The sequence below is a fragment of the Macaca fascicularis genome, chromosome 20, assembly GCF_037993035.2.
Source record: "Macaca fascicularis isolate 582-1 chromosome 20, T2T-MFA8v1.1".
Taxonomy (NCBI): Eukaryota; Metazoa; Chordata; class Mammalia; order Primates; family Cercopithecidae; genus Macaca; species Macaca fascicularis.
In genome coordinates, this window is record NC_088394.1 from 85,659,294 (window position 1) to 85,685,027 (window position 25,734).

The 25,734-nt window shown below is 55.1% G+C and overlaps 2 protein-coding genes across 58 annotated transcripts in view; one reads left to right on the forward strand and one right to left on the reverse strand.

The window, feature by feature from the left end:
* The window catches only part of ZNF276 (zinc finger protein 276), a 20,984-nt gene extending 4,556 nt beyond the window's left edge, over positions 1 to 16,428 (forward strand). For 2 of the 8 annotated variants that reach the window (XR_012429426.1, XR_012429427.1), the window contains exons 5-12: positions 1,136 to 1,182; positions 1,655 to 1,973; positions 2,714 to 2,797; positions 10,678 to 10,788; positions 10,857 to 10,932; positions 11,254 to 11,371; positions 15,681 to 15,780; positions 15,853 to 16,428. Coding sequence is in view for 3 of the 8 variants with exons in the window: in XM_045382121.3 (XP_045238056.2) it covers positions 1,136 to 1,214; positions 2,714 to 2,797; positions 10,678 to 10,788; positions 10,857 to 10,932; positions 11,254 to 11,371; positions 15,681 to 15,780; positions 15,853 to 16,123 (839 nt within the window). In the remaining 5 variants the exon portion in view is untranslated. Of the gene's footprint in view, positions 1 to 1,135; positions 1,215 to 1,566; positions 1,974 to 2,713; positions 2,798 to 10,677; positions 10,789 to 10,856; positions 10,933 to 11,253; positions 11,372 to 15,680; positions 15,781 to 15,852 lie in introns of all 8 variants that reach the window. The other 6 variants (XR_012429429.1, XM_074028110.1, XM_045382121.3 and 3 more) reach the window with 4 other exon arrangements.
* FANCA (FA complementation group A) overlaps positions 16,261 to 25,734 on the reverse strand; it is a 74,191-nt gene continuing 64,717 nt past the window's right edge. For 9 of the 50 annotated variants that reach the window (XR_012429420.1, XR_012429412.1, XM_074028089.1 and 6 more), the window contains 11 exons: positions 25,227 to 25,335; positions 23,128 to 23,187; positions 22,881 to 22,985; positions 21,759 to 21,871; positions 21,062 to 21,200; positions 18,935 to 18,997; positions 17,864 to 17,969; positions 17,367 to 17,439; positions 16,992 to 17,148; positions 16,742 to 16,834; positions 16,261 to 16,568 (listed from right to left, as the gene is read on the reverse strand). Coding sequence is in view for 31 of the 50 variants with exons in the window: in XM_074028089.1 (XP_073884190.1) it covers positions 16,461 to 16,568; positions 16,742 to 16,834; positions 16,992 to 17,148; positions 17,367 to 17,439; positions 17,864 to 17,969; positions 18,935 to 18,997; positions 21,062 to 21,200; positions 21,759 to 21,871; positions 22,881 to 22,985; positions 23,128 to 23,187; positions 25,227 to 25,335 (1,126 nt within the window). In the remaining 19 variants the exon portion in view is untranslated. Of the gene's footprint in view, positions 16,835 to 16,987; positions 17,149 to 17,366; positions 17,440 to 17,863; positions 17,970 to 18,934; positions 18,998 to 20,944; positions 21,201 to 21,758; positions 21,872 to 22,880; positions 22,986 to 23,127; positions 23,188 to 25,226; positions 25,336 to 25,734 lie in introns of all 50 variants that reach the window. The other 41 variants (XM_065537227.2, XM_074028090.1, XM_065537218.2 and 38 more) reach the window with 17 other exon arrangements.

Consider the following 25,734-nt stretch of genomic DNA (forward strand, 5'->3'; position numbering starts at 1 on the left):
TAGCCTGGGCGACAGAGCAAGACTCCATCTCAAAAAAAAAAAAAAAAAAGAAACTTACTTTAAGTAGAGATGGAGTCTCACTGTTTTGTCCAGGCTGGTCTTGAATTTCTGGCTTCAAGTGATTCTCCTGCCTTGGCCTCCCAAAACCCTGGGATTATAGGCATAAACCACCAGGCCTGGCCGAGAGAACAGTAATAGTATTTATTTATGGAGTCTTGCTCTGTTCCCCAGACTAGAGTGCAGCGGCACGATCTCAGCTCACTGCAACCTCTGCCTCCTGGGTTCAAGTGATTCTCCTACCTCAGCCTAATGAGTAGCTGAGACTACAGGCTCGTGCCACCACACCGGTTAATTTTTTGTATTTTTTTAGTTTTTTTTTTTTTTTGAGACAAAGTTTTACTCTGTTGCCCAGGCTGGAGTGCAGTGGCGCGATATCAGTGAGCCGCAACCTCCGCCTCCCAGGGTCAAGCGGTTCTCCTGCCTCAGCCTCCTGAGTAGCTGGGATTACAGGCACCCACCACCATGCCTGGCTAATTTTGTATGTTTTAGAAGAGATGGGTTTTCTCCATGGTGGTCAGGCTGGTCTTCAACTCTCGACTTCAGGTGATCCGCCCGCCCTAGCCTCCCAAAGTGCTGGGATTACAGGCATGAGTTACCACGCCCGGCCCAATTTTTTGTATTTTTAGTGGAGACAGGGTTTCACCGTGTTAGCCAGGTTGGTCTCGATTCTCCTGACCTTGTGATCCGCCCGCATCGGCCTCCCAAAGTGCTGGGATTACAGGCGTGAGCCACCGCGCCTGGCCCAGTAATTGTTTAAATGTCTCAGAACATCCACCAAGTCCAGGCTGTCCTAGAATGACTGGATCGGAGTCTGTGGAGGACTGGGCTTTCTGGTTCTGCTGTTCCTGAGGTTCTGATGCTTGTTGCTGCCTGTGTGTTTCTGGACGTCGGGCTGGCAGGACAGGATCGGAGGCCGCGTAGCACTCTTGGCAGGGATGGGGCCGAGGTGGGGGAAACTTGCGGGTCAGGGACCCCAGGCTCCCTTCTGGTCATCAGTAGTGGAGTCGTACCTCCTGGCAGGTGAGACCTTTCTGTGCTCCATGTTGGTGACAGGACTTTGTTCTTTGTTTCTCAGGGCAGTTGGGTGAGAAGCAGGTCCCATCTTCAACCTCGGATGATCGGGTAAAAGACGAGTTCAGTGACCTTTCTGAGGGGTGAGAGAAGAGTGGGTTTAAATAGCCTAACATTTCTCCTTCAAAAACCAAACAGCCATCGTAGGGCCAGCTGCCCGTGCCCTGGTACCAAACTAAGCCGTCACAGGGGCCGGCTGTCTGTCCCTGGCTGGGACGCGCCTCCTCTCGAGGTGGGAGGAGAGGAGGGCTGGGGAGCTTCCGAGGCTTCTTGTCTCTGATTGGTGGTTTCCTGGGGGCCAGAGGGCACCCCCAGACCTGAGGCAGCTCCAGAGGGAGCTCGATAGGGTTTCTGACCTGGAGCAGCCTAGAAGTGAGTTTGTTGAAACCACCTTGTGGCTGGGTCCTTTGTTTCTGCTGCTGTTTTCTCTTTTAGGGCTATGGTTTTGTGTTCGCTCCAGCTGTTTCTGGAGTAGAGGAAGCCTGACTTTAGCCCTTGACTATGACACTGTTCTGACTTGAAGCAGAGGCTCCGTGAGGAGGTGTTGGAGGAGGACAGGCCTCAGAAGGGACCCCATCAGTGTCTGCAAACTCCCTGGGCCACCCCTGCCTCTCAGCCAAGCGCCACTCAGGGCAGTTGTGCCAGGCTGGGGTTTGCACCATTTCCACCCTCTCCTGTCAACCTTGGCTGCAACACAGACGCACCTCATCCAAATGAGGACAGCCCAGTTTGGGGGGCAATCCCAGTGGGGTGTCCAGTGATGAAATCGGGCAGGTGCCAGGAGGCACCTGGGCTGGCTAAGGCTGTCCTCAAGACCACCAGGAGACGAAACCACAGCTCAGGTTTCAGCATAAAGGCCACAGTCTTTTTCTTTTTTCTTTTCCTTTTGTGAACTTTGTTTTTAGATTGAGCCTCACTCTGTTGCCCGGGCTGGAGTGCAGTGGCGCCGTCTCAGCTCACTGCGACCTGTACCTTCCGCTTTCAAGCGATTCTCCCGCGTCAGCCTCCCAAGTAGCTGGGATTACAGATGCCCCCCACCACGCCCAGCTAATTTTTGTATTTTTAGTAGAGACAGGGTTTCCCGGTATTGGCCAGGCTGGTCTTGAACTCCTGACCTCAGGTGATCCACCTGCCTCAGCCTCCCAAAGTGCTGGGATTACAGGCTGAGCCACCACACCCAGCCACTTGCGTCAACTTAGAAGTGGCTCGTGGCAAACCCATCAGCTGCATAGGGGTTCGCAGTTTCGGGGTGAGGTGGTTGATTTTTCAAAGTCTGCTTAGCAGGAAGCCACCTTTGAGAGCCTCCACCCCTTCTGGGCTGCTGTGGAAAGTGCTCTTTCCAAGTCCAGTGTCCTGGTGCCCGGAGCACATGGCTTGTGGGGGTTGCTGGCTTGTGAGCCTGGTCGGTCCTTTGAGTTCGGAAATGAGATTGGAAATTTGGGGATTCTAGATTTAAGACATTTTCAGAAGAACTCGAACGTGGGACGTGGGGGTCCATGTGGTAATCTTTAGGCAGGGGTGTTGTTGGAACTGTTACTGCCCAGGCCCAGGGCTTTGCTGAAGATTCTGTCTTCATTCCTAGAGACGTCTTGAGTGAAGACGAAAATGACAAGAAGCAAAACGCCCAGTCTTCGGATGAGTCCTTTGAGCCTTACCCAGAAAGGAAGTAAGTGGGTAGCCCGGGATCTGCTGGAGGCATCCGCTGGGTGACCTAGACACCCGCCTGTGCCCCAGGGGCTCTCACTCCCCGCTGTGCGTACCCTCCTGGTGGTCTCAGCGCTGTGAAATGACCAGCAGGCTGGGGTAGGGCTGCCTCAGAGTCCCAGCAGTGGACGGCAGGTGTCTGTTGACAAAACCCAGCCTCATTTGAGAACGAGGCTCTTAGGACCCTTCTGCCAGTCCTGCTCTGGGTTCACACCCCAGTGTCCCCCCTGGAATTCCCCAACCCATCGCTTCTGCTTTGTGTGCATCCTGAGGCCCAAGGACCCAGCTCTGTCATCCTCACAGTTGTGACCCCATCACTGACGTCCATGGCCAGGCAGCCACGGTCCACTTCCTTGTTGAGTCACTTCTGTGGCCTTGTTTTGACTTTGTTTTTAGGGATTTATGTTTTCTCTCTGGTTAGAACACAGGCCTTGGTGGTGAGGGCTAGTTTTCACTTGTGCTGTCTTCTTTGCAACCCTGTACCCAGGAGTACCCAGAACACTGCCAGGTAGTTGGCGACTGACCCGGTCCCTGTCCTTGAGCATTTCAGTCCAGAACAAAGGTCCAGAGGGCCGGCGGCTGTGAGTACCAGTCAGCCACTGGAACCCTGCAGTGCAGACTGAGAGGTCAGCTGCCTTTTTCATTGAAGTTCTGATGCTGTTAAGTTTTGAAAAGAGAAACAGGAGCAGAGGAGGAGGCCGGAGAGGGGCTGCAGGGGCCTCAGCATGAACAGAAAACTGGTCAGGCCCAGAAAAGGTGCACGGGGGTCCCTACCCTCAGGTTTGTTCCCAGGAATCATGGCTGGGGTGCCGCCCGAGGCTGCTGGTGAGAAGCCCCCACTCCCTGTGACCCCCCCAGGTTGAGTCCAAATCCCAGGACACCTGAGAATGTTTCTGTGCCTTGCTGTCCAGAGGGTCTGGGGATGCTGGTGAGAGGAGGGCTGGGGGCTGGGATGGGAGGGGCCAGGTGAGCCTTTTCCAGAGAGGCAGATTCAGGAGGGGAGGGTCCTCTCTGCTGAGCTCCTGCTGCTGTGACAGGGACAGCACATCAGACTGTGTCTCTGGTTCCTCTGGACCCCAGGAGTGCAGACAAAGACGTGCTTTGGGACGGAGACACAGGAGACATGTTTTCAGAGGCCTCTAGTTAAAGGGGTGACTTCAGTGGGACCCGCGGTGTAGGAGGCAGGACTGGGTGGTAGCAAGCATGGCCTCCTGACTACGGCGAGTGCCAGGGGCACTTGGTTCCTCAGCTGCTACAGTGAGACCCCCCTGGGAACCCAGAAGGGCCTCTGCACAGCCCCCAGCCCATGTGCTGCCTCGCAGTCGTCTTGACTCGACCTTCGCGTTCTAGCAGGCAAGCTCGCCTGCACCCTCAGCTGGGGGCAATGATGTGTTAATGAGGGGTCAGTGGTTCCAGCCAGAGGTGAAGACCAGGGCCTGCGCCCTCGTGGGGAAAGAACTGACAAGCAGCAGTGAGGCCTGAGCCCAGCCCACCCCGTCCGCAAGGATCCCCGTCCCAGACACAAGGGCAGAGAGACTGCGGGTGCTCCGAAGCCTCCTGTGCTGAGGAAGAGAGCGGTCGGTGTGGGAACCGTATGGCCAGCCACTCAACAAACAAGGGGCCACCCAATCCAGGCAGGCAGGGCAGGTGGCCAGATCACGAAAACCAGTTATCAGGGACAGGGAGAGAAGGCGCAGCCTGTGCAAAGTCAACACAGTTCTTTTCAATGATTTTTTTTTTTTTTTTTGAGATGGCGTCTTGCTCTGTCGCCCAGGCTGGAGTGCAGTGGTGCGATCTCAGCTCACTGCAAACTCCGCCTCCCGGGTTCAAGTGATTCTCCTGCCTCAGCCTCCTGAGTAGCTGGGATCACAGGCGCGCACCACCACGCCCAGCTAAGTTTTATATTCCTAATAGAGACGGGGTTTCCCCACGTCGGCCAGGCTGGTCTCGAGCTCCTGACCTCAGGTGATCCGCCCGCCTCGGCCTCCCAGAGTGCTGGGATTACAGACGTGAGCCCCGCGCCCGGCCTCAGTGCACTCGTTAAAGAGAAGGGCAGTTAGCGATGGGATTACAGGCGTGAGCCCCGCGCCCAGCCTCAGTGCACTCGTTAAAGAGAAGGGCAGTTAGCGATGGGATTACAGGCGTGAGCCCCGCGCCCGGCCTCAGTGCACTCGTTAAAGAGAAGGGCAGTTAGCGATGGGATTACAGGCGTGAGCCCCGCGCCCAGCCTCAGTGCACTCGTTAAAGAGAAGGGCAGTTAGCGATGGGATTACAGGCGTGAGCCCCGCGCCCGGCCTCAGTGCACTCGTTAAAGAGAAGGGCAGTTAGCGATGGGATTACAGGCGTGAGCCCCGCGCCCGGCCTCAGTGCACTCGTTAAAGAGAAGGGCAGTTAGCGATGGGATTACAGGCGTGAGCCCCGCGCCCGGCCTCAGTGCACTCGTTAAAGAGAAGGGCAGTTAGCGATGGGATTACAGGCGTGAGCCCCGCGCCCAGCCTCAGTGCACTCGTTAAAGAGAAGGGCAGTTAGCGATGGGATTACAGGCGTGAGCCCCGCGCCCAGCCTCAGTGCACTCGTTAAAGAGAAAGGCAGTTAGCGATGGGATTACAGGCGTGAGCCCCGCGCCCGGCCTCAGTGCACTCGTTAAAGAGAAAGGCAGTTAGCGATGGGATTACAGGCGTGAGCCCCGCGCCCGGCCTCAGTGCACTCGTTAAAGAGAAGGGCAGTTAGCGACGGGATTACAGGCGTGAGCCCCGCGCCCGGCCTCAGTGCACTCGTTAAAGAGAAGGGCAGTTAGCGACGGGATTACATGCGTGAGCCCCGCGCCCAGCCTCAGTGCACTCTAAAGAGAAGGGCAGTTAGCGATGGGATCACAGGCGTGAGCCCTGCGCCCAGCCTCAGTGCACTCGTTAAAGAGAAGGGCAGTTAGCGATGGGATTACAGGCGTGAGCCCCGCGCCCAGCCTCAGTGCACTCGTTAAAGAGAAAGGCAGTTAGCGATGGGATTACAGGCGTGAGCCCCGCGCCCGGCCTCAGTGCACTCGTTAAAGAGAAAGGCAGTTAGCGATGGGATTACAGGCGTGAGCCCCGCGCCCAGCCTCAGTGCACTCGTTAAAGAGAAGGGCAGTTAGCGACGGGATTACAGGCGTGAGCCCCGCGCCCGGCCTCAGTGCACTCGTTAAAGAGAAGGGCAGTTAGCGACGGGATTACATGCGTGAGCCCCGCGCCCGGCCTCAGTGCACTCTAAAGAGAAGGGCAGTTAGCGATGGGATCACAGGCGTGAGCCCTGCGCCCAGCCTCAGTGCACTCGTTAAAGAGAAGGGCAGTTAGCGATGGGATTACAGGCGTGAGCCCCGCGCCCAGCCTCAGTGCACTCGTTAAAGAGAAGGGCAGTTAGCGATGGGATTCCAGGCGTGAGCCCCGCGCCCAGCCTCAGTGCACTCTAAAGAGAAGGGCAGTTAGCGATGGGATTACAGGCGTGAGCCCCGCGCCCAGCCTCAGTGCACTCGTTAAAGAGAAGGGCAGTTAGCGATGGGATTACAGGCGTGAGCCCCGCGCCCAGCCTCAGTGCACTCGTTAAAGAGAAAGGCAGTTAGCGATGGGATTACAGGCGTGAGCCCCGCGCCCAGCCTCAGTGCACTCGTTAAAGAGAAGGGCAGTTAGCGATGGGATTACAGGCGTGAGCCCCGCGCCCGGCCTCAGTGCACTCGTTAAAGAGAAGGGCAGTTAGCGACGGGATTACATGCGTGAGCCCCGCGCCCAGCCTCAGTGCACTCTAAAGAGAAGGGCAGTTAGCGATGGGATTACAGGCGTGAGCCCCGCGCCCGGCCTCAGTGCACTCGTTAAAGAGAAGGGCAGTTAGCGACGGGATTACATGCGTGAGCCCCGCGCCCAGCCTCAGTGCACTCTAAAGAGAAGGGCAGTTAGCGATGGGATTACAGGCGTGAGCCCCGCGCCCAGCCTCAGTGCACTCGTTAAAGAGAAGGGCAGTTAGCGATGGGATTACAGGCGTGAGCCCCGCGCCCGGCCTCAGTGCACTCGTTAAAGAGAAGGGCAGTTAGTGACGGGATTACATGCGTGAGCCCCGCGCCCAGCCTCAGTGCACTCTAAAGAGAAGGGCAGTTAGCGATGGGATTACAGGCGTGAGCCCCGCGCCCGGCCTCAGTGCACTCGTTAAAGAGAAGGGCAGTTAGCGACGGGATTACATGCGTGAGCCCCGCGCCCAGCCTCAGTGCACTCTAAAGAGAAGGGCAGTTAGCGATGGGATTACAGACGTGAGCCCCGCGCCCGGCCTCAGTGCACTCTAAAGAGAAGGGCAGTTAGCGATGGGATTACAGGCGTGAGCCCCGCGCCCAGCCTCAGTGCACTCGTTAAAGAGAAGGGCAGTTAGTGATGGGATTACAGGCGTGAGCCCCGCGCCCGGCCTCAGTGCACTCGTTAAAGTGAAGGGCAGTTAGCGACGGGATTACATGCGTGAGCCCCGCGCCCAGCCTCAGTGCACTCTAAAGAGAAGGGCAGTTAGCGATGGGATTACAGGCGTGAGCCCCGCGCCCGGCCTCAGTGCACTCGTTAAAGAGAAGGGCAGTTAGCGACGGGATTACATGCGTGAGCCCCGCGCCCAGCCTCAGTGCACTCTAAAGAGAAGGGCAGTTAGCGATGGGATTACAGGCGTGAGCCCCGCGCCCAGCCTCAGTGCACTCGTTAAAGAGAAGGGCAGTTAGCGATGGGATTACAGGCGTGAGCCCCGCGCCCGGCCTCAGTGCACTCGTTAAAGAGAAGGGCAGTTAGCGACGGGATTACATGCGTGAGCCCCGCGCCCAGCCTCAGTGCACTCTAAAGAGAAGGGCAGTTAGCGATGGGATTACAGGCGTGAGCCCCGCGCCCGGCCTCAGTGCACTCGTTAAAGAGAAGGGCAGTTAGCGAAGGGATTACATGCGTGAGCCCCGCGCCCAGCCTCAGTGCACTCTAAAGAGAAGGGCAGTTAGCGATGGGATTACAGACGTGAGCCCCGCGCCCGGCCTCAGTGCACTCTAAAGAGAAGGGCAGTTAGCGATGGGATCACAGGCGTGAGCCCCTGCGCCCAGCCTCAGTGCACTCTAAAGAGAAGGGCAGTTAGCGATGGGATCACAGGCGTGAGCCCCTGCGCCCAGCCTCAGTGCACTCTAAAGAGAAGGGCAGTTAGCGATGGGATCACAGACGTGAGCCCCGCGCCCAGCCTCAGTGCACTCTAAAGAGAAGGGCAGTTAGCGATGGGATTACAGACGTGAGCCCCCGCGCCCAGCCTCAGTGCACTCTAAAGAGAAGGGCAGTTAGCGATGGGATTCCAGGCGTGAGCCCCGCGCCCAGCCTCAGTGCACTCTAAAGAGAAGGGCAGTTAGCGATGGGATTACAGACGTGAGCCCCTGCGCCCAGCCTCAGTGCACTCGTTAAAGAGAAGGGCAGTTAGCGATGGGATTCCAGGCGTGAGCCCCGCGCCCAGCCTCAGTGCACTCTAAAGAGAAGGGCAGTTAGCGATGGGATTACAGACGTGAGCCCCTGCGCCCAGCCTCAGTGCACTCGTTAAAGAGAAGGGCAGTTAGCGATGGGATTCCAGGCGTGAGCCCCGCGCCCAGCCTCAGTGCACTCTAAAGAGAAGGGCAGTTAGCGATGGGATTACAGACGTGAGCCCCTGCGCCCAGCCTCAGTGCACTTGTTAAAGAGAAGGGCAGTTAGTGATGGGATTACAGACGTGAACCCCTGCGCCCAGCCTCAGTGCACTCTAAAGAGAAGGGCAGTTAGCGATGGGATTACAGACGTGAGCCCCGCGCCCAGCCTCAGTGCACTCTAAAGAGAAGGGCAGTTAGCGATGGGATTACAGACGTGAGCCCCTGCGCCCAGCCTCAGTGCACTCGTTAAAGAGAAGGGCAGTTAGCGATGGGATTACAGGCGTGAGCCCCTGCGCCCAGCCTCAGTGCACTCTAAAGAGAAGGGCAGTTAGCGATGGGATTACAGACGTGAGCCCCTGCGCCCAGCCTCAGTGCACTCGTTAAAGAGAAGGGCAGTTAGCGATGGGATCACAGGCGTGAGCCCCGCGCCCAGCCTCAGTGCACTCGTTAAAGAGAAGGGCAGTTAGCGATGGGATTACAGACGTGAGCCCCTGCGCCCAGCCTCAGTGCACTCGTTAAAGAGAAGGGCAGTTAGCGATGGGATTACAGGCGTGAGCCCCGCGCCCAGCCTCAGTGCACTCTAAAGAGAAGGGCAGTTAGCGATGGGATTACAGACGTGAGCCCCTGCGCCCAGCCTCAGTGCACTCGTTAAAGAGAAGGGCAGTTAGCGATGGGATCACAGGCGTGAGCCCCGCGCCCAGCCTCAGTGCACTCGTTAAAGAGAAGGGCAGTTAGCGATGGGATTACAGACGTGAGCCCCGCGCCCAGCCTCAGTGCACTCTAAAGAGAAGGGCAGTTAGCGATGGGATTACAGACGTGAGCCCCTGCGCCCAGCCTCAGTGCACTCGTTAAAGAGAAGGGCAGTTAGCGATGGGATTACAGGCGTGAGCCCCTGCGCCCAGCCTCAGTGCACTCTTTAAAGAGAAGGGCAGTTAGCGACAGGGTCTCATGCTCTTGCCCAGGCTGGGGTGCATTGGTACGATCATGGCTGATGGCAGCCTTGTGCGCTCAAGCGAGCCTCTCACCTCAGCCTCCCAGAGTGCTGGGATTGCCAGTGTGAGCCACTGGACTCGGCAGCTTAAATTACTTTTTTCATGCTTTTGCATATGGATTTTTCTTTTAATTTCCTTTTTGGATTGTTCATTGATAATACAAAGAAACATAAATGGGTTTTGTGTATGGATTTTACACTCTGCAGCTTTGCTGAAATCATTTATTCGGGTTTTTGTGTATGTGGAGCTTTAGGGTTTTCTACATACAAGGTCATGTCATTTGTGAACAGGGAGAATTTTTGTTTTCCTTGCCCAGTTACTCTGGCCAGGGCCTCCAGTGCTGTGCTGAGAACAGTGGTGAGAGAACCCGTGTCTTTTCCTCATCCTGGAGGAAGAGCTTTCAGTCTTTCACGATCGAGTGTGGCATGTGCTGTGGGTTTCACGTCGAAGCTTTATCGTGGTGAAGTTCCCTTCTTCTCCTGAGGGATTTCCTTCCCTATCCTTACTGGATCCAAAAAGGAACCACAATAGACATACACTGGACGCTGCTGCATTTGCTGGTCCCTCAGGGACTTGCCAGACCAACTAAAATGCGCAACCCCAAAGTTCTGGAGGACAAGGTCTCCTGCCCACCATGGTCCCAGTCAGCAGCTCCAGGAACACAGGCTGGGCTCCCTGCAGCGGGGGCAGGGCTGAGGAATGCGGGAGTGGCAGCTGCTCACCTTGTGCTTCCGGGGGAAACAGCACCTGTTCCTCCAAAGCCCGGGCTGGGGCTTGAGCTTGGAATCAAGCTGTCCTGGTTTCAGCGAGTGGATTCTGAGCGTTTTCCTAGCGTTTAAGGTCATTTTGATGAAGGGGTAGCCCCTTTGTTCTGCCATCTTTCCTGATATCTCCAGTGTTGGGTTTCATGTGTAGCACAGGATGAAGCTTCAGTTCTCAGAACTCACCCCTGCTGTGCCTGCGCCTTGCCCTCTGCTGTGTTTGCCTCTGACCCTGCTGTGCCCTGCGCCCTCGCCCTCTGTTGTGTTCACCTGAGGCCTCCTGTCCAGAGTTGCTCTGGCTGTGGTGGCTTCAGGTAGATTTTGAGGGTCAGTCAGCACAGAAGCAACTCAGGGAAGCTTCAAAAACATGTCTCCTGTTAAAGACAAGAAATCTTTTTCAGATGGAGATCAGAAACCACTGAATCTGGGAACCTCTTTTTTTCAGGGTCTCTGGTAAGAAGAGTGAAAGCAAGGAAGCCAAGAAGTCTGAAGAACCAAGAATTCGGAAGAAGCCAGGACCCAAGCCGGGATGGAAGAAGAAGCTTCGTTGTGAGAGGTGAGGCCTGGAGCTCGAGGCTCGCCCTGCCTGTCGGGGCCGGGCTCCATGCGTGCTCTTTGTTGCAGGGAGGAGCTTCCCACCATCTACAAGTGTCCTTACCAGGGCTGCACAGCCGTGTACCGAGGTGCTGACGGCATGAAGGTGAGCACGGGCTGTGCCGGACCAGGCCCCGCAGCTGTCCCTGTGAGCCTGGGGCCGGCACCAGGTGTTTCCGCAGAGCCTGACGCAGACTTGTGCCCAAGGTGACTGGGGACCTGGGGTAGATGTGGGGCCAGACTTTCACTTGAGACACCCCCTGGGGGTCTAGAAGTGTCTTGGAGTGAAGCTGTGGAGGAACCAGTGGTGGAGCTGGAGGAGCTGGATCTGCCTTCCTTCCAGGGGCGTCAGCTGCCACCCGCCGAGGGTCCGTGCCGCTCGGCCCGGGTGAGGCTCTGCGGGTCTCTCACTGAGTTTCTCCTGCAGAAGCACATCAAGGAGCACCACGAGGAGGTCCGGGAGCGGCCCTGCCCCCACCCTGGCTGCAACAAGGTTTTCATGATCGACCGCTACCTGCAGCGGCACGTGAAGCTCATCCACACAGGTACTGCCGTCGTCAGCGTCACCCGCGTGGTGACAGCCAGGGGCACGTGACCTGCTTTCCCATCTTCCTGATACCCATCCCCACCCCAGGAGTTGGGGATCGCGTGCAGGTGGCTGATGGGGCCTCGGGTACTCACAGTCATGTAGGTGGATGAAGGCTAGAGTAGGGCATCAGTGTGAATCTGCCCTTCCCTGTGATGGGAGGAATTCCTGACTTCCCCAGGATCTAGGCAGTTTGTCAAAACCGAGAGCCAAGCAATCTTGGTGTCCCTTTGCAAATTGGTCACTTTAGTTTTTAATTTTTTCTGAGATGAAGTCTTGCTCTGTTGCCCAGGCTGGAGTGCAGTGGCACCATCTTGGCTCACCACAACTTCCGCCTCCCGGGTTCAAGTGACTCTTCTGCCTCAGCCTCCCGAGTAGCTGGGATTATAGGCACCTGCAACCACACCTGCTAATTTTTGTAATTTTTGGCAGAGACAGGGTTTCACCATGTTGGCCAAGCCAATCTCTTAACTCCTGACCTCAAGTGATCCACCTACCTTGGCCTCCCAAAGTCCGGAGATTATAGGTGTGAGCACCACACCTGGCCCAAACGAGTGTCTCTTAAAAGGGAAGGCGGGAGGTGGAAGGCATGAAGGCACGCCGACTCTGGGGCGCTGCCCGCGTGGACAGGCGGGAGGCATGTGTGGTTCTGCTGCTTCACGTGTGTGTAGCTCATCTCACTGAGACCGGAGGTGGATGGGGGAGTTGTGACTGAGGGTGCTGTCTCTGTGCCCGTCTTATTTTTCACAATTCCTATAATGTATAAGTTACTTTTATAATCTAACAAGGATATGTTTTCAAAATGACAAACTTGGCTGGGCACGGTGGCTCTCACTGTAATCCCAGCACTTTGGGAGGCCAAGGTGGGTGGATCACCTTGAGGTCAGCAGTTCGAGACCAGCCTGGCCAACGTGGTAAAACGCCATCTTTACTAAAAATGCAAAAATTAGCTGGGCGTGGTGGCGCATGCCTGTAGGCACAGCTACTTGGGAAGCTGAGGTGGGAGAACTGCTTGAACCCAGGAGGTGGAGGTTGCAATGAGCTGAGATCACACCACTGCACTCCAGCCTGGGCAACAGGGAGACACTGTCTCAAAAAAAAAAAAAAAAAATTTGTTTGAACCATGTGGACCCACGTATACGAGGTCAGGGACTCGAATCCCTGGTATTCAGAGGGCTGCCTTTTCATAAGTGCAGGTTCTGTAGGGTCTCTGCAGGGCTAACTTTGGGACTTGAGTATGAGCAGATTTTGGTAAGGGTTGGGGTGCGGGGGGAACCAGCTGAGGACAACTGTATATTGATCCTTAAATAGTTTTCCTTGGTTTTGAACTTATTACAGAATAAGAATTATTTGGCCGGGCGCCGTGGCTCAAGCCTGTTATCCCAGCACTTTGGGAGGCCGAGACGGGCGGATCACGAGGTCAGGAGTTCGAGATCATCCTGGCTAACACGGTGAAACCCCGTCTCTACTAAAAAATACAAAAAACTAGCTGGGCGAGGTGGTGGGCGCCTGTAGTCCCAGCTACTCGGGAGGCTGAGGCCGGAGAATGGCGTAAAAACCCGGGAGGCGGAGCTTGCAGTGAGCTGAGATCCGGCCACTGCACTCCACCCTGGGCGACATAGCGAGACTCCGTCTCAAAAAAAAAAAAAAAAAATTATTATTTATTCTTATTTGAATTTACTACAGAAAGTCTTTTTTCATTAGGATTGATTTTTACTGCTGGATCATCTCCTGACATGCGGGTTATTTTGTTGTTTTTTTGGGTTCTCCCACATCTCTCCTGATGGCAGCAGTTCCTTGTGTTTGGTTCTTCAGACTCTGCATCTGTCCACTCACTGATGGTCACAACCAGCAGTTCCTTAAAAACCTGAAATCAGGCCGGGTGCAGTGGCTCACGCCTGTAATCCCAGCACTTTGGAGGCTGAGGCAGTAGGATTGCTTGAGGCCAGGAGTTTGAGACCAGCCTGGGCAACATAGTAAGACTGTCTCTACCAAAGATATTTTTTTTAATTTAGTGATTGAGACAGAGTCTGACTGTTATTGCCCAGGCTGGAGTGCAGTGGCGCGATCTTGGCTCACTGTAACCTCCGCCTCCCTGGTTCAAGCGATTCTCCTGCCTCAGCCTCCCGAGTAGCTGGGACTACAGGCATCCGCTGCCACGCTGTTTTTTTTTTTTTTTTTTTAATGGAGTCTCGCTCCGTCGCCCAGGTTGGAGTGCAGCGGCACAATCTCAGCTCACTGCAAGCTCCGCTTCCCGAGTTAAAGCCATTCTCCTGCCTCAGCCTCCTGAGTAGCTGGGACTGCAGGCACCTGCCACCATGCCCGGCTAATTTTTCGTATTTTCACTAGAGATGGGGTTTCACCATGTTAGTCAGGATGGTCTCGATCTCCTGACCTCGTGATCCACCTGCCTCGGCCTCCCAAAGTGTTGGGATTACAGGCGTGAGCCACCGTGACACCCAGGTAATTTTTATATTTTTACTAGAGAGGCGGGTTTTGCTGTGTTGGCCAGGCCGGTCTCGATTTCCTGACCTCAGGTGATTTGCCCGTCTCAGCCTCCCAAAGTGCTGGGATTACAGGCATGAGCCACCATTCCCAGCCCCATTTTTTTTTTTTCCCGAGACAGTGTGTTGCCCAGGTTGGAGTGCAGTGGTACAATCTCAGCTGACTGCAACCTCCACCTCCTGGGTTCATGCAGTTCTCCTGCCTCTGCCTCCCCAGTAGCTTGGATTACAGGCGCCCGCCACCTCGCCCAGCTAATTTTTTTATTTTTAGTATAGATGGTGTTTCACTATGTTGGCCAGGCTGGTCTTGAACTGATGTCATGATCCGCCTGCCTTGGCCTCCCAAAGTGCTGGGAGTGAGCTGTGAACCACTGCACCAGCCCCCCATGGTGGTGCACACCTGTGGCCCCAGCTACTTGAGCGGTCGAGGCAGGAGGATCACTTAAGCCTGGGAGTTCCAGGCTGTGGTGAGCCATGATTGTACCATTACACTCCAACCTGGGCAACAGAACAAGACCGTCTCAAAAAAAAAAAAAAAAGTTGCTCAAACCTGGGAGGTGGAGGTTCCAGTGAGCTGAGATTGGGCTATTGCAGTCCAGCCTGGGCAACAGACCAAGACTCACGTCTCAAAAAAAAAAAAAAACAGGGTAGAGTAAAATGTCAAGGTAGAGTTTCCCTCTGCAGGGAAAAGTCTGTCTTGTGAAGTGTTTTGGGGCTGGACAGCTGTGGAGGCAGCACAGGGAGAATGGGTCTGACTAGGAAGTGGTATCTCGTTGTTCAAGGGTGCGAGAAAGGTTTCCAGAGTGAGTACAGCCTTGCATAACCCCCAGCCCTTGGGTATGGACCCCTCTCATATGGAGATGAATTCTAGAGAACAGCCATAGCTGTGACAGTCAGTGATCTATACAGCCTTAGTGATATGGTGTCCTTTAAGAATTTGTAGGCCAGGCACAGTGGCTCATGCGTGTAATCCCAGCACTTGGGGAGACCGAGGCAGGCGGATCACGAGGTCAGGAGTTCAAGACCAGCCTGGCCAATATGGTGAAACCCCATCTCTACTAAAAATACAAAAATCATCTGGGCATGGTGGCGGGCGCCTGTAGTCCCAGCTACTCGGGAGGCGGAGGTTGCCGTGAGCCGAGACTGTGCCACTGCACTGCAGCCTGGGTAACAGAGCAAGACTTCATCTCAAAAAAAAATTTGTGTTTAAGGAAGTAGATTTCTGAAGTTTCTTTAAAAATCATCGTCACGGCCGGGCGCGGTGGCTCAAGCCTGTAATCCCAGCACTTTGGGAGGCCGAGACGGGCGGATCACGAGGTCAGGAGATCGAGACCATCCTGGCTAACACGGTGAAACCCCGTCTCTACTAAAAAATACAAAAAACTAGCCGGGCGAGGTGGCGGGCGCCTGTAGTCCCAGCTACTCGGGAGGCTGAGGCAGGAGAATGGCGTGAACCCGGGAGGCGGAGCTTGCAGTGAGCTGAGATCTGGCCACTGCACTCCAGCCTGGGCGACAGAGCATGACTCCGTCTCAAAAAAAAAAAAAAAAAAAAATCGTCACATGCACATGGCTGATGAAGTCATATGATAGTATATCAAGCGGTTTAGAGATCTTAATAAATGAGGCCCTCAGAGGCCCCTTGCTTGGGCCCACTGTATGGTGTGCGGAAACTTCTTCCTGGCTGTGATGTTTGACATTGTCGTCGGCGTCCCCCCGGGAGGTTGGAGCATCAGGGCCTGGACTCACTGGACTCTCCTCTCGCAGAGGTGCGGAACTACATCTGTGACGAGTGCGGACAGACCTTCAAGCAGCGGAAGCACCTTCTCGTCCACCAGATGCGACATTCAGGAGCCAAGCCTTTGCAGTAAGTGTGAGCCGGGCCCTCCCCAGGGCTGTGGCTGGCCCACGCAGCTTCTTACCTGCCTCTGTCCCCCAGGTGTGAGGTCTGTGGGTTCCAGTGCAGGCAGCGGGCGTCCCTCAAGTACCACATGACCAAACACAAGGCTGAGACTGAGCTGGACTTTGCCTGTGACCAGTGTGGCCGGCGGTTCGAGAAGGCCCACAACCTCAACGTACACATGTCCATGGTGCACCCGCTGACACAGACCCAGGACAAGGCCCTGCCCCTGGAGGCAGAGCCACCACCCGGGCCACCGAGCCCCTCTGTGACCACAGAGGACCAGGCGGTGAAGCCAGAACCCACCTGAGGACGGCAGTGGGGATGAGCACCTCTAGCAGCCTGGACTCTGCAACGGCCGTGTCAGCCTCACCCTTCGTGCGCACCTGCATGGGAGGGTTGGGGGGTGCTGCCCGCCCTCGGTGTACAGCTCAAGTAGCCTCCCTCTGCTCTGGGACCAGTGGTTTATTTTCCTACAAACACTGAGTGACTTGGGGCCAGACAGTTTATAAACAATTGATTCCTTTTCCCCACTAAAGCAATCGAGGAGATTTGTAATCCACTTTTTAGTGCAACAAGAGCTCCGTGTTATGCTTGTAATAAATTATTTACAAAGGAGCTGGGCTGGTGTGCAGTGGCAGGTCCTCTCAGAAGAGATGAGGCTCCTGGTACAGGTCAGCGTCAGGAGCAGCCTGCTGCCGGCTCCGGAGGGCAGTGCTCACCTCTGGGTCGCAGTCCCCACGATCAGCCAGCAGCTGTGAGAAAGGAGCAGGTCCTCAGCCCATGCTGTCCACTGGGCCTCAGACCACAGGGAAGGGGCTCTGGCAGAAACAGTGGCCTCGCATTGCCAGCCGGGCGGGCACGTGGCCCAGGCAGCTGTGATTTCACGTGTCCCCCACGTGGCCCAAGGTGGGTGTCTTGACGTTACCTCTGCTATGTGTGAGAAGCTCTTTTTCGGGCACCGAGGTATTAACTGCAGCAGAAAAAGACGAGCTTTTGTTATCAATTCCACAGGGTTGCCCTAGAGAGAAAACAGGCAAAGTCACAGGTTAGAAGACACTGAAACAGGGCTGGTGTGTCCCCCCCCAATCTGCATTATGTGTTGGAACGTTCTCTGGCAGAAGGAGCCTCAGGCTGCGGGGAGCTCCCCTGGAGATGGGACTGGCCCTTGCACCTGCCTGACCCTGGAGCTCCAGGCTCCTGCCGGCTGGAGGTGAAACTGTGCTTGTGTCCCCAGCCACGAAGAGCTGGACCAGCCTCAGGTACATGTCAACAGCAACATGCAGGAAGGCCTCTTCCCTGATGGCCGCGTCGTCGTGGAAGCAGGAGAGAAGACTAGAAGTGAAGACATGGTGACGAGTGGCTACAGACTGCTGGAAAGGTAGCAGGTGATGCCAAGGGATGCTGCTCATCTGTGTGTCAGAGGCACAAGCAACCCTTCCCCTCTGGCGGGAGAGCCAGAGCTGCTAAGATGGGGGTCTGGGAAACACTGCCCCTGCCCTGACCATGCACGGCTGTGCCCTGCTCCCTGAGCAGCCTGTAGGTGAAGGTACCTGTAGAACGTGAAGGGCAGCAGCCTGGTATGCTGATCCGGGGCCACGCGGAGGAGGAGTCGCCCCAGCCTGTCTGCAACACCAAGAGGTGGCTCAGGCAACTCTGGATGTCTCTGCCTGTTACCAGTGCTGGGGGACACCCCTGGGGGTTGGGACGTGTACCCTGGGAGGCCTGGCTGTGGGGGTGGTGCAGGGCAAACAGCCTGAGCCAAGGATACCTGGGCACCTGTCAGCAGCCGGGAGAGGAAGAGGGTGTGGGGCAGAGAGAGGCAGTCCCCACGATAGGCCATTGGTCCTGGGGTTGACCAGTGAGCCAGTAAATTATCTTACATGTTTGTACTTAATCTGTCCCAACTGAAACGGAGCTTATAAACTTAGCAGAAAGATAGTCATGAAAATGAATGAGTGAACCTCAAGGAGGGCATGTTCTTAACCATTTGAAAGTTGCGTCTGAAAAGAGCAGCCCTCTGCATCCGCGCCTCAGCAGTGTTTCTCACCACTCTCTGTCAGCTGGAAGAGCGCCAGCCAGGATATCTTCCTCTTCTCTAAACACTCGAGGACTGCAGCACAAACGTCTAAAGCCTTCGATGGGTCCGTGGCACTCTGTAAACCGCAGGAGAGCAGCCCTGAGAATGGCCGACCTGCTGTGCTCCCGCGGGTAGGAGGGCACAGCCCTCAGCACAGAAGGCATTTCTTCTTTGCTTATTCAAAGTCTTAAAACTGGTGACAACCTATGGAAGGTAACACTGGGCCTCTGGCCAGAAGAGGCTCAGGTAGGAGGCCAGGGACTTCAAGCACCCACACCAAGGCTGCTGCACCACGTCCTGAAATAAGGCATTGAAAGAAAGGCCCTGCCGGGTGTGGTGGCTCAGCCTGTAATCCCAGCACTCTGGGAGGCCGAGACCAGCCTGGCCAACACGGTGAAACCCCGTCTCTACTAAAAATACAAACAAATCTAGCCGGGCGAGGTGGCGGGTGCCTGTAGTCCCAGCTACTCAGGAGGCTGAGGCAGGAGAATGGCGGGAACCCGGGAGGCGGAGCTTGCAGTGAGCCGAGATCGCGCCATTGCACTCCAGCCCAGGCGACTGAGCAAGACTCGTCTCAAAACAAAACAAAAAAAGCCCACAGGCTGGATGCAGTGGCTCATGCCTGTAATCCCAACCCTTTGGGAGGCCGAGGTGGGCGGATCACTGAGGCCAGTTCAAGACCAGCCTGGCAATATGGTGAAACCCCATCTCTACTAAAAATACAAAAATTAGCCGGGCGTGGTGGTGCACGCCTATAATCCCAGCTACTCAGGAGGCTGGTGCAGGAGAATCGCTTGAACCCAGGAGGCAGAGGTTGCAGTGAGCCGAGATCACACCACTGCACTCCAGCCTGTACAACAGAGCGAGACTCCACCTCAAAAAAAAAAAAAAAAATGCTCACGGTGTGGGAGTTCTCACACTTCCGCAAACACAAGGAGCTCCTGAGCCACTCTGGAAACCCTGACTTGGAAACTGGCTGCCCGGTTCCCCCTGCCTGGCCACAGTGGGAGAGGACACCTTGGCTGGTAAGGTCTGACTTACATTTGAGGTCAGATGTGACGAGAGCAGGCCCATCAAGGAGAAGAAGAAAAGGAAAACCAATAGCTGCAAATAAAAACGTGCACTTCTTACTACATTAAAATTACCTGTGCTCTGTCATTCTAAATAAGGCCGAAACGTTCCTCTTTAATTGAAATTTTTACATCTAGGCCATAAATCCTTTAAGTGGATCTTAGAAAACTTTCCAATCACTTTTAGAGAGACAGCTTGATTGAGAATTAATTACTGCTGGCTGGGTCATTTCATACTTGCCTTTAAACAAAGCTAGAAACAGTTTGAAAAAGTGACAAGAGCCAGAAGGAAGACTGCTGCAGTCTCCTTGGCTGTGCGCAGTCCCAACTCACCATCATCTCCCTGCAAGGCCTCCTGTCAGAAGTGTTTGTAAAATCCTTGAAGATAAACCCACAGGCTCCATCCCAACTCAGGGCCTGACTATGGACACTGTCCTCTCCACACACTAGGGCCTTAAGGCCCTGGAGCCACTAAAATCCCTTCTAACAAAACTACACAAGAAACCTGAAGACGCATCCAGAAGAATCCCTGTAGGGCTGTTATAAACACCAAAACCCTGGGTACTGCTGTTGGCACAGCTTTCAGCTGGTGTAAGTCGTGTGCTGACATGGCACCTATGCGTTGAGGATCTCGGGCTGGGCACAGGATCTCGGGCTGCAGCTCTCCTGTGGGATGCTTGTTTCTGTGCCTGTTCTACACACACCGCCCTGGGCTCCCTGCACAGAGGGCTGTGGGTGTCACTGGTCTTGCGGGGGCTGTCAGGCTTCCCAGGGCGCAGCAACCAGGTGGGTCTTAGGCCAGCGTGGTCCCTGGCCGGGAACTCAGAGCAGCCTCCTCTCCCACTCCTTTCCCCATGCCTGTGGCTGAGACAGTCGCGTCCTTGCTGCCTCTTGTCCCCAGCACCCCAGCTCTGAGCTGTCTCACTGCAAGCTTATCTGGGGCTGTCCCTCGGCAAGTGAATCGAGGCTACTGCAGCATGAACGCAGAAGGCACCACTTGAAGCTGACAGTTTTTACACTGGGCTGTGATGAGGATAAAACTAAGCTGAAGAAAAGCACTTCAAGCCTGGGCAACATAGTCAGACCCCCATCTGTTTTACTTTCTATTTATTTATTTATTTATTTATTTTTTTGAGACAGAGTCTCTCTCTGTCGCCCAGGCTGGAGTGCAGGGGCGCAATCTCGGCTCACTGCAAGCTCCACCTCCCTGGTTCACGCCACTCTCCTGCCTCAGCCTCCCGAGTAGCTGGGACCACAGGCGCCGCCACCACATCCGGCTAATTTTTTTTTGTATTTTTAGTAGAGACGGGGTTTCACCGTGTTAGCCAGGATGGTCTTGATCTCCTGACCTCGTGATCCGCCCGCCTCAGCCTCCCACAATGCTGGGATTACAGGCGAGAGTGACCGCGCCCGGCCTACTTTTTAAAATTATTTTTTTTGAGACAAGAGTCTCGCTCTGTCACCCAGACTGCAGGGCAGTGGCATGATCTCGGCTCACTGCAGCCTCTGCCTACTGGGTTCAAGCAATTCTCCTGCCTCAGTCTCCTGAGTAGCTTTACAGGCTATGGGATTACAAGCGTGCACCACCACACCGGGCTAATTTTTGTATATTTTGTAGAGAGAGGGTTTTACCATGTTGCCCAAACTGGTCTCGAACTCATGACGTCAAGTGATCCACCTGCCTCAGCTTCCCAAAGTGTTGGAATTAGAGGCATGAGCCACCTTGCCCGGACTAGAGACCCCCATCTCAGAAAAAATTATAAAATTAGCCAGGCATGGTGGCACACACCTGTAGTCCCAGCTACTCCAGAGGCTGAGGTAGGAGGATGGCCTGAGCCCAGGAGAACGAGGCTGCAGCGAGCTGTGATTACACCACTGCACTGCAGCCTGGGCGACAGAGTGAGACACTGTCTCAAATACATACAACCATTTAAAAAAGTGGAATTATTATTACTAGTAAACTTGAGAGTCAAAGTCTTACTCCAAGCCTCATATTTGTCTTTAGAAAAACGCAGCTCATCAGGCAGGCCCAGAGAAGCTGCATGGATTGAAACCAAGCTTGCGAGAAAAGAGTCAGTAAAAGAATTTCCTCTCTTGCCTCCTCTCTCTCGCAGTCCAGCTTCGTTAGCTGCTTCCTGATGTTTTCTTCCCTGACTTGTTGAATCGCAAAGTGCAGTGCAGCAGCTGAGAGCCAGGCCGGGTTAGGTGCCGGGGAGGCGGCATCAGGGGAGAGGAAACTGGGACAGAGAAAACGGGGTCAGTGCAGGGCCTTACAGCCAAGTCCTTATTCCCACCTGTCGCCTTTGGGGCTTGCCTTTCCATCAGAGGACACAGAAGGGCTTCAGGACCATCAGAAACTAGGTCTGCATCCCCCAGCATCCCCAGGTCCACTGAGAGTCTGGGCAGGTGCTGGTACTGCCCCTAGCGCATCCTGGCGTTCTGAGAGCTCCTGCTGACAGGAGGCAGCCGGCCGGGTCCTGTCCACCTTGCCCTGTGCTCTTGGGCCCCATCTGCGTAAGTTTTGTAAGAAGAGGCCTTATTTCCCTCAGTTTTCCCTGCCTGGCCCTGTGACTGGATCAGGCAATTCCCTCCTAGAACGGGGAACAAAGGACTACCTGGGTAGCTGGGATTACAGGCACCCACCACCACAAGAACTCGGTTCTTTTCTCCCTGCTCACACAAGACGCTGCCCACACCACTTTCCTCAAGCAAGCCAGGGTGTTTAGGAGATGACCTCGAGCAGGTCCTGAAGTGCATCTGGGCAGGCACACCCTGTCCTCACCACCCACACGTACTCGCTGGCAAACTGCCGGCCGCCTTGCAGCTTCTGCAGTTCCCGGGGCAGTGGGCTCTGGCAGTGTCTCCTCCACTGGCAGAGCAGCACAGGCTCCAGGCTCGGCCACCACAACTAGAGAGAGAGCAGGACACAGATGAGGGGGGCTGGGGTGGACACACCTCCGCTGCCACAGCTATGACAAAGCCCACAGCGCTCCTACAGGCCACCACGGGCCCACACTCACCCTGCGCTCTGGAACTCCAAAGTCAGTATCTTTTTACCTCAGTTAAGGCTCAAAGCAGTTCCATTAGGCATTATTACCCACACTCATGGAAGATGTGGAATTTGGAGAAGGAAGAGCCTGGCCTAACGAAACAGTGAAGGGACCACACTGCCCCTGAGCTGGGAATGCCTGGTCCTTTGATGTCCTCAGCTGAGAGCTGGCGTTCTAAACACGGAAGAGTTCATTTATCGTGAATTCCACTAACTGAGCTACAACTCGGTGCAAATGCAGCTTGGGGAGCTCCTTGGGGAACATGCTGTGCTACGGGAGAAAAAGGCCCTCGTGTCCCTGATAACTGAGAAGGGGGGGCGACAGCTGTGGTCTTCAGGACTAAGTGAGCCGTCACGGAAGTGAGGGAAATGCTGCCCCCACCACTCCCGGGACCCTGGGCTGTTAGGGGAGCCTGCTGAGCTCTGGCGGGAGCTGAGGTGAAGTCTCTGCTCCGAAGTCCCACGAAAGCGTAGTCGGGCGCCAGTGGGCCACGGTTATGCTCTCGTGAGGGGCACAGGCAGCCGCCGTACAGCCTCCAGCCAATTCGTAACCCAAGACAGTGAACAAACAAGCCCTGCACTCTGTGGACACGAAGGTGCCGTGGGGTCTGAGCGGGGTCCACAGGGGAAAAGTCCTGAGGGTGCCCATGGCCGGGGCGGTGGGGGCGAGGACAGTTCTAGGAACTCAGGACATGCGGCCCTCATCTGCCGCGAGCTGGCATCTTTAACTGTGGCCTCCATGTCTCCCGACGCATTTTCTCTGAGATGGTAACACCCCGATGGAGAAGTGCTGCAGAGACGCCAGAGGCAGCCGTGGAGTCTCCCACTCATCCCCAAAACAAAACTCCCGACAAGACAGCTGGCCTACCAGAGCAGAGGTCAAAATTAAGGGGCATTTTGTCTGGCACTTGGCCAATATGAAGTCGACCGTCAGGGAGGGGTCTCTGCTCCTCAGACAGGCGTTCAGGAGGCCCTGCAGGAGAGAACGCACCAGGAGGTCGGCGGTTTGCGAGGACCCACAACCAGCGGAGTGCAGGAACTCGCAGGAAGCTGACAGGAGGACCCACCCCCAGCATTCTGAGAAGGTCATGGGAGGGGCTGAGGGAGCAGCTTACCCTGAAGAAGTGGGCAGTGATGTCCTGTGTCAGGGCACCTCCGTGGGAACAGAAGTTTCTCTACAAGAGAGTTCAAGGCAGGTAAGAAAAGGCTACAGGAAGAGAGGCGAGACCAGTGGCTGCTGTGCAGATTCTGTTGTGAGAAAAACACTCACTAAGGCTTGGCGTGGCCACCATGGATAGTGCTCCTGGCTGACCGGGCCTGGAGCCCTGGCTGTGCTGTCCTGAAACTTAACGGCTTCCTGGGCAGCCAGATCCTGCAGCTCAGCAACTCTGGCCCAAACAGTCTTGTAGGCTCCAGGAAGAAGCCAGGGAGGCACAAGCGGCCACAGGGAAGGGGATGCACCCGAAGCCAAGATCTGTGGTGAGGATGACACTAATACCACGGCCCGACCATCCTCTGGCTCCTCTATCCTTCACTAACCAAGTGCTGTCCATGGTGTTTTCCGGTCTGTCGGCTGTCACGTGCCATTCTGAGAGCTTTCCGAAAAACAGCCTTTCGTAAGAATTCAGAGGAAACCATAGTGATTTTCTTAAAGCTTTTGCTAGTCTCATGTCCTCTGCTCTCCTTGTCACATTTTAAAGTGCTACACAAGCCCGGGCACGGTGGCTCGTACCTGTAATCCCAGCACTTTCGGAAGAAGCCAAGGTGGGTGGATCACGAGGTCAGGAGTTCAAGACCAGCCTGACCAACATGGTGAAACTTCATCTCTATTAAAAATGTAAAAATTAGCCGGGTGTGGTGGCGGGCACCTGTAGTCCCAGCTACTCAGGAGGCTGAGGCAGGAGAATTGCTTGAACCCAGGAAGCGGAGATTGCGGTGAGCTGAGATTGCGCCGCTGCATTCCAGCCCAGGCAACAGAGCAAGACTCTGTCTCAAAAAAAATTTCTTTTTTTTTTTTTTGAGACGGAGTCTCACTCTGTCACCCGGGCTGGAGTGCAGTGACCGGATCTCAGCTCACTGCAAGCTCCGCCTCCCGGGTTTACGCCATTCTCCTGCCTCAGCCTCCGGAGTAGCTGGGACTACAGGCGCCCGCCACCTCGCCCGGCTATTTTTTTGTATTTTTTAGTAGAGACGGGGTTTCACCATGTTAGCCAGGATGGTTTCGATCTCCTGACCTCGTGATCCGCCCGTCTCGGCCTCCCAAAGTGCTGGGACTACAGGCTTGAGCCACCGCGCCCGGCCTAAAAAATTTCTTCTTAAATAAATAAATAAAAATATAAAATGCTCCAGAGCTGGCATGGAACCTGAATTCCATCTCTCACATTTGTGCATCTTCAAAAACAAGCATCTGTCTCCCCTGCTCTGACCAACTGGGTCCCTGACGCTGACCCATCCCCACAGCAAGGGCCACTTCGTTTTTTTTGAAACAGTCTCGCTGTCACCCAGGCTGGAGTGCAGTGGCGGGATCCTGGCTCGGTGCAACCTCTGCCTCCTGGGCTCAATTAATCCTCCTGACCCAGCCTCTCAAGTAGGTGGGACTACAGGCATGCGCCACCATGCCCAGCTAATTTTTCTATTTTTTGTAGAAACAGGGTTTTGCTGTGTTGCCCAGGCTAGTCTTGAACTCCTGGGCTCACGTGATCCCCCCGCCTTCCCAAAGTGCTGGGATTACAGGTGTTTAAGCCACTGTGCCCGGCTACTGGTTAACATCATTCTGCAACTCACACTGGGCAGTGTCTAAAACGGAAGACAATGGGGCTGCCTGGCAGGCAACAGCAGTAGTCAGATCACCACAAGGCTTTTTCACACGTGAAGCATGTTGAGATTAGAAATAAATGAACTGAGGTGCGTGGCACACAAAATGGTCTGTACGATTCCATGCGTCAAAATTATTAAAACTTGAGGGAAACTAAAGGAACTCAAACTTTGGAGAAGGCAACCTACAGCTGGTTTGGTGACATGCTGGCCGCCGTCCTGGCTGTGGGTAGGGGCCCTCCCTCACACAGCATTCCAGACATTGTTCCCTATTTGACTTTGAACCCTTTCTTCAGTAATTTGCACGGTGAATTCAGGACACGCATGGAGGTTGCAAGAGCTGCTGCCAGTGCCACAGGCACCGACAGATCAGATGGACACATGCACACGGGGCACCTACCATCTCAGAGTTGACCAAGTGGAAGAACTGCTCGCATCTGGCAGTGATGGGCTGTTCGGCCTGGAAGCTGCTGCCGCAGAGGACAGACGAAGGCAGGCGGAGGAGGATCCTGGAAAGAAGGGGCTGTATCTGTGGCGACCGCACAGCATACACTCTGCTCCCTCCCAAGGGCTCAGACTCTCAGAGCAGCAACCACACCCTGAAACCCAACGCCACTGTTGGAACCGGAGCCGTGGCCTGTGTCCCTCTGTCCCATCCAAAGCCTGCACTCTGAGCCCAACTCCCCTTTACCGTTTTGGCCCACTGCACTCAAAACGTGTTACCAAACAACTTTTAACAGTTACATAATAACCAAGTGGATGATGCACCAGTCTGTCTAGTGAAGCAATTCCCTACGACTGTAAAATTAAATGACTTCGATTTAATGACTTCACGCTTATTATAAATGCAGCTGCCATGGGCATTTCTGAACAGTTTTCCCTACTTTGACAGGAGCTCCTTCTGCGAC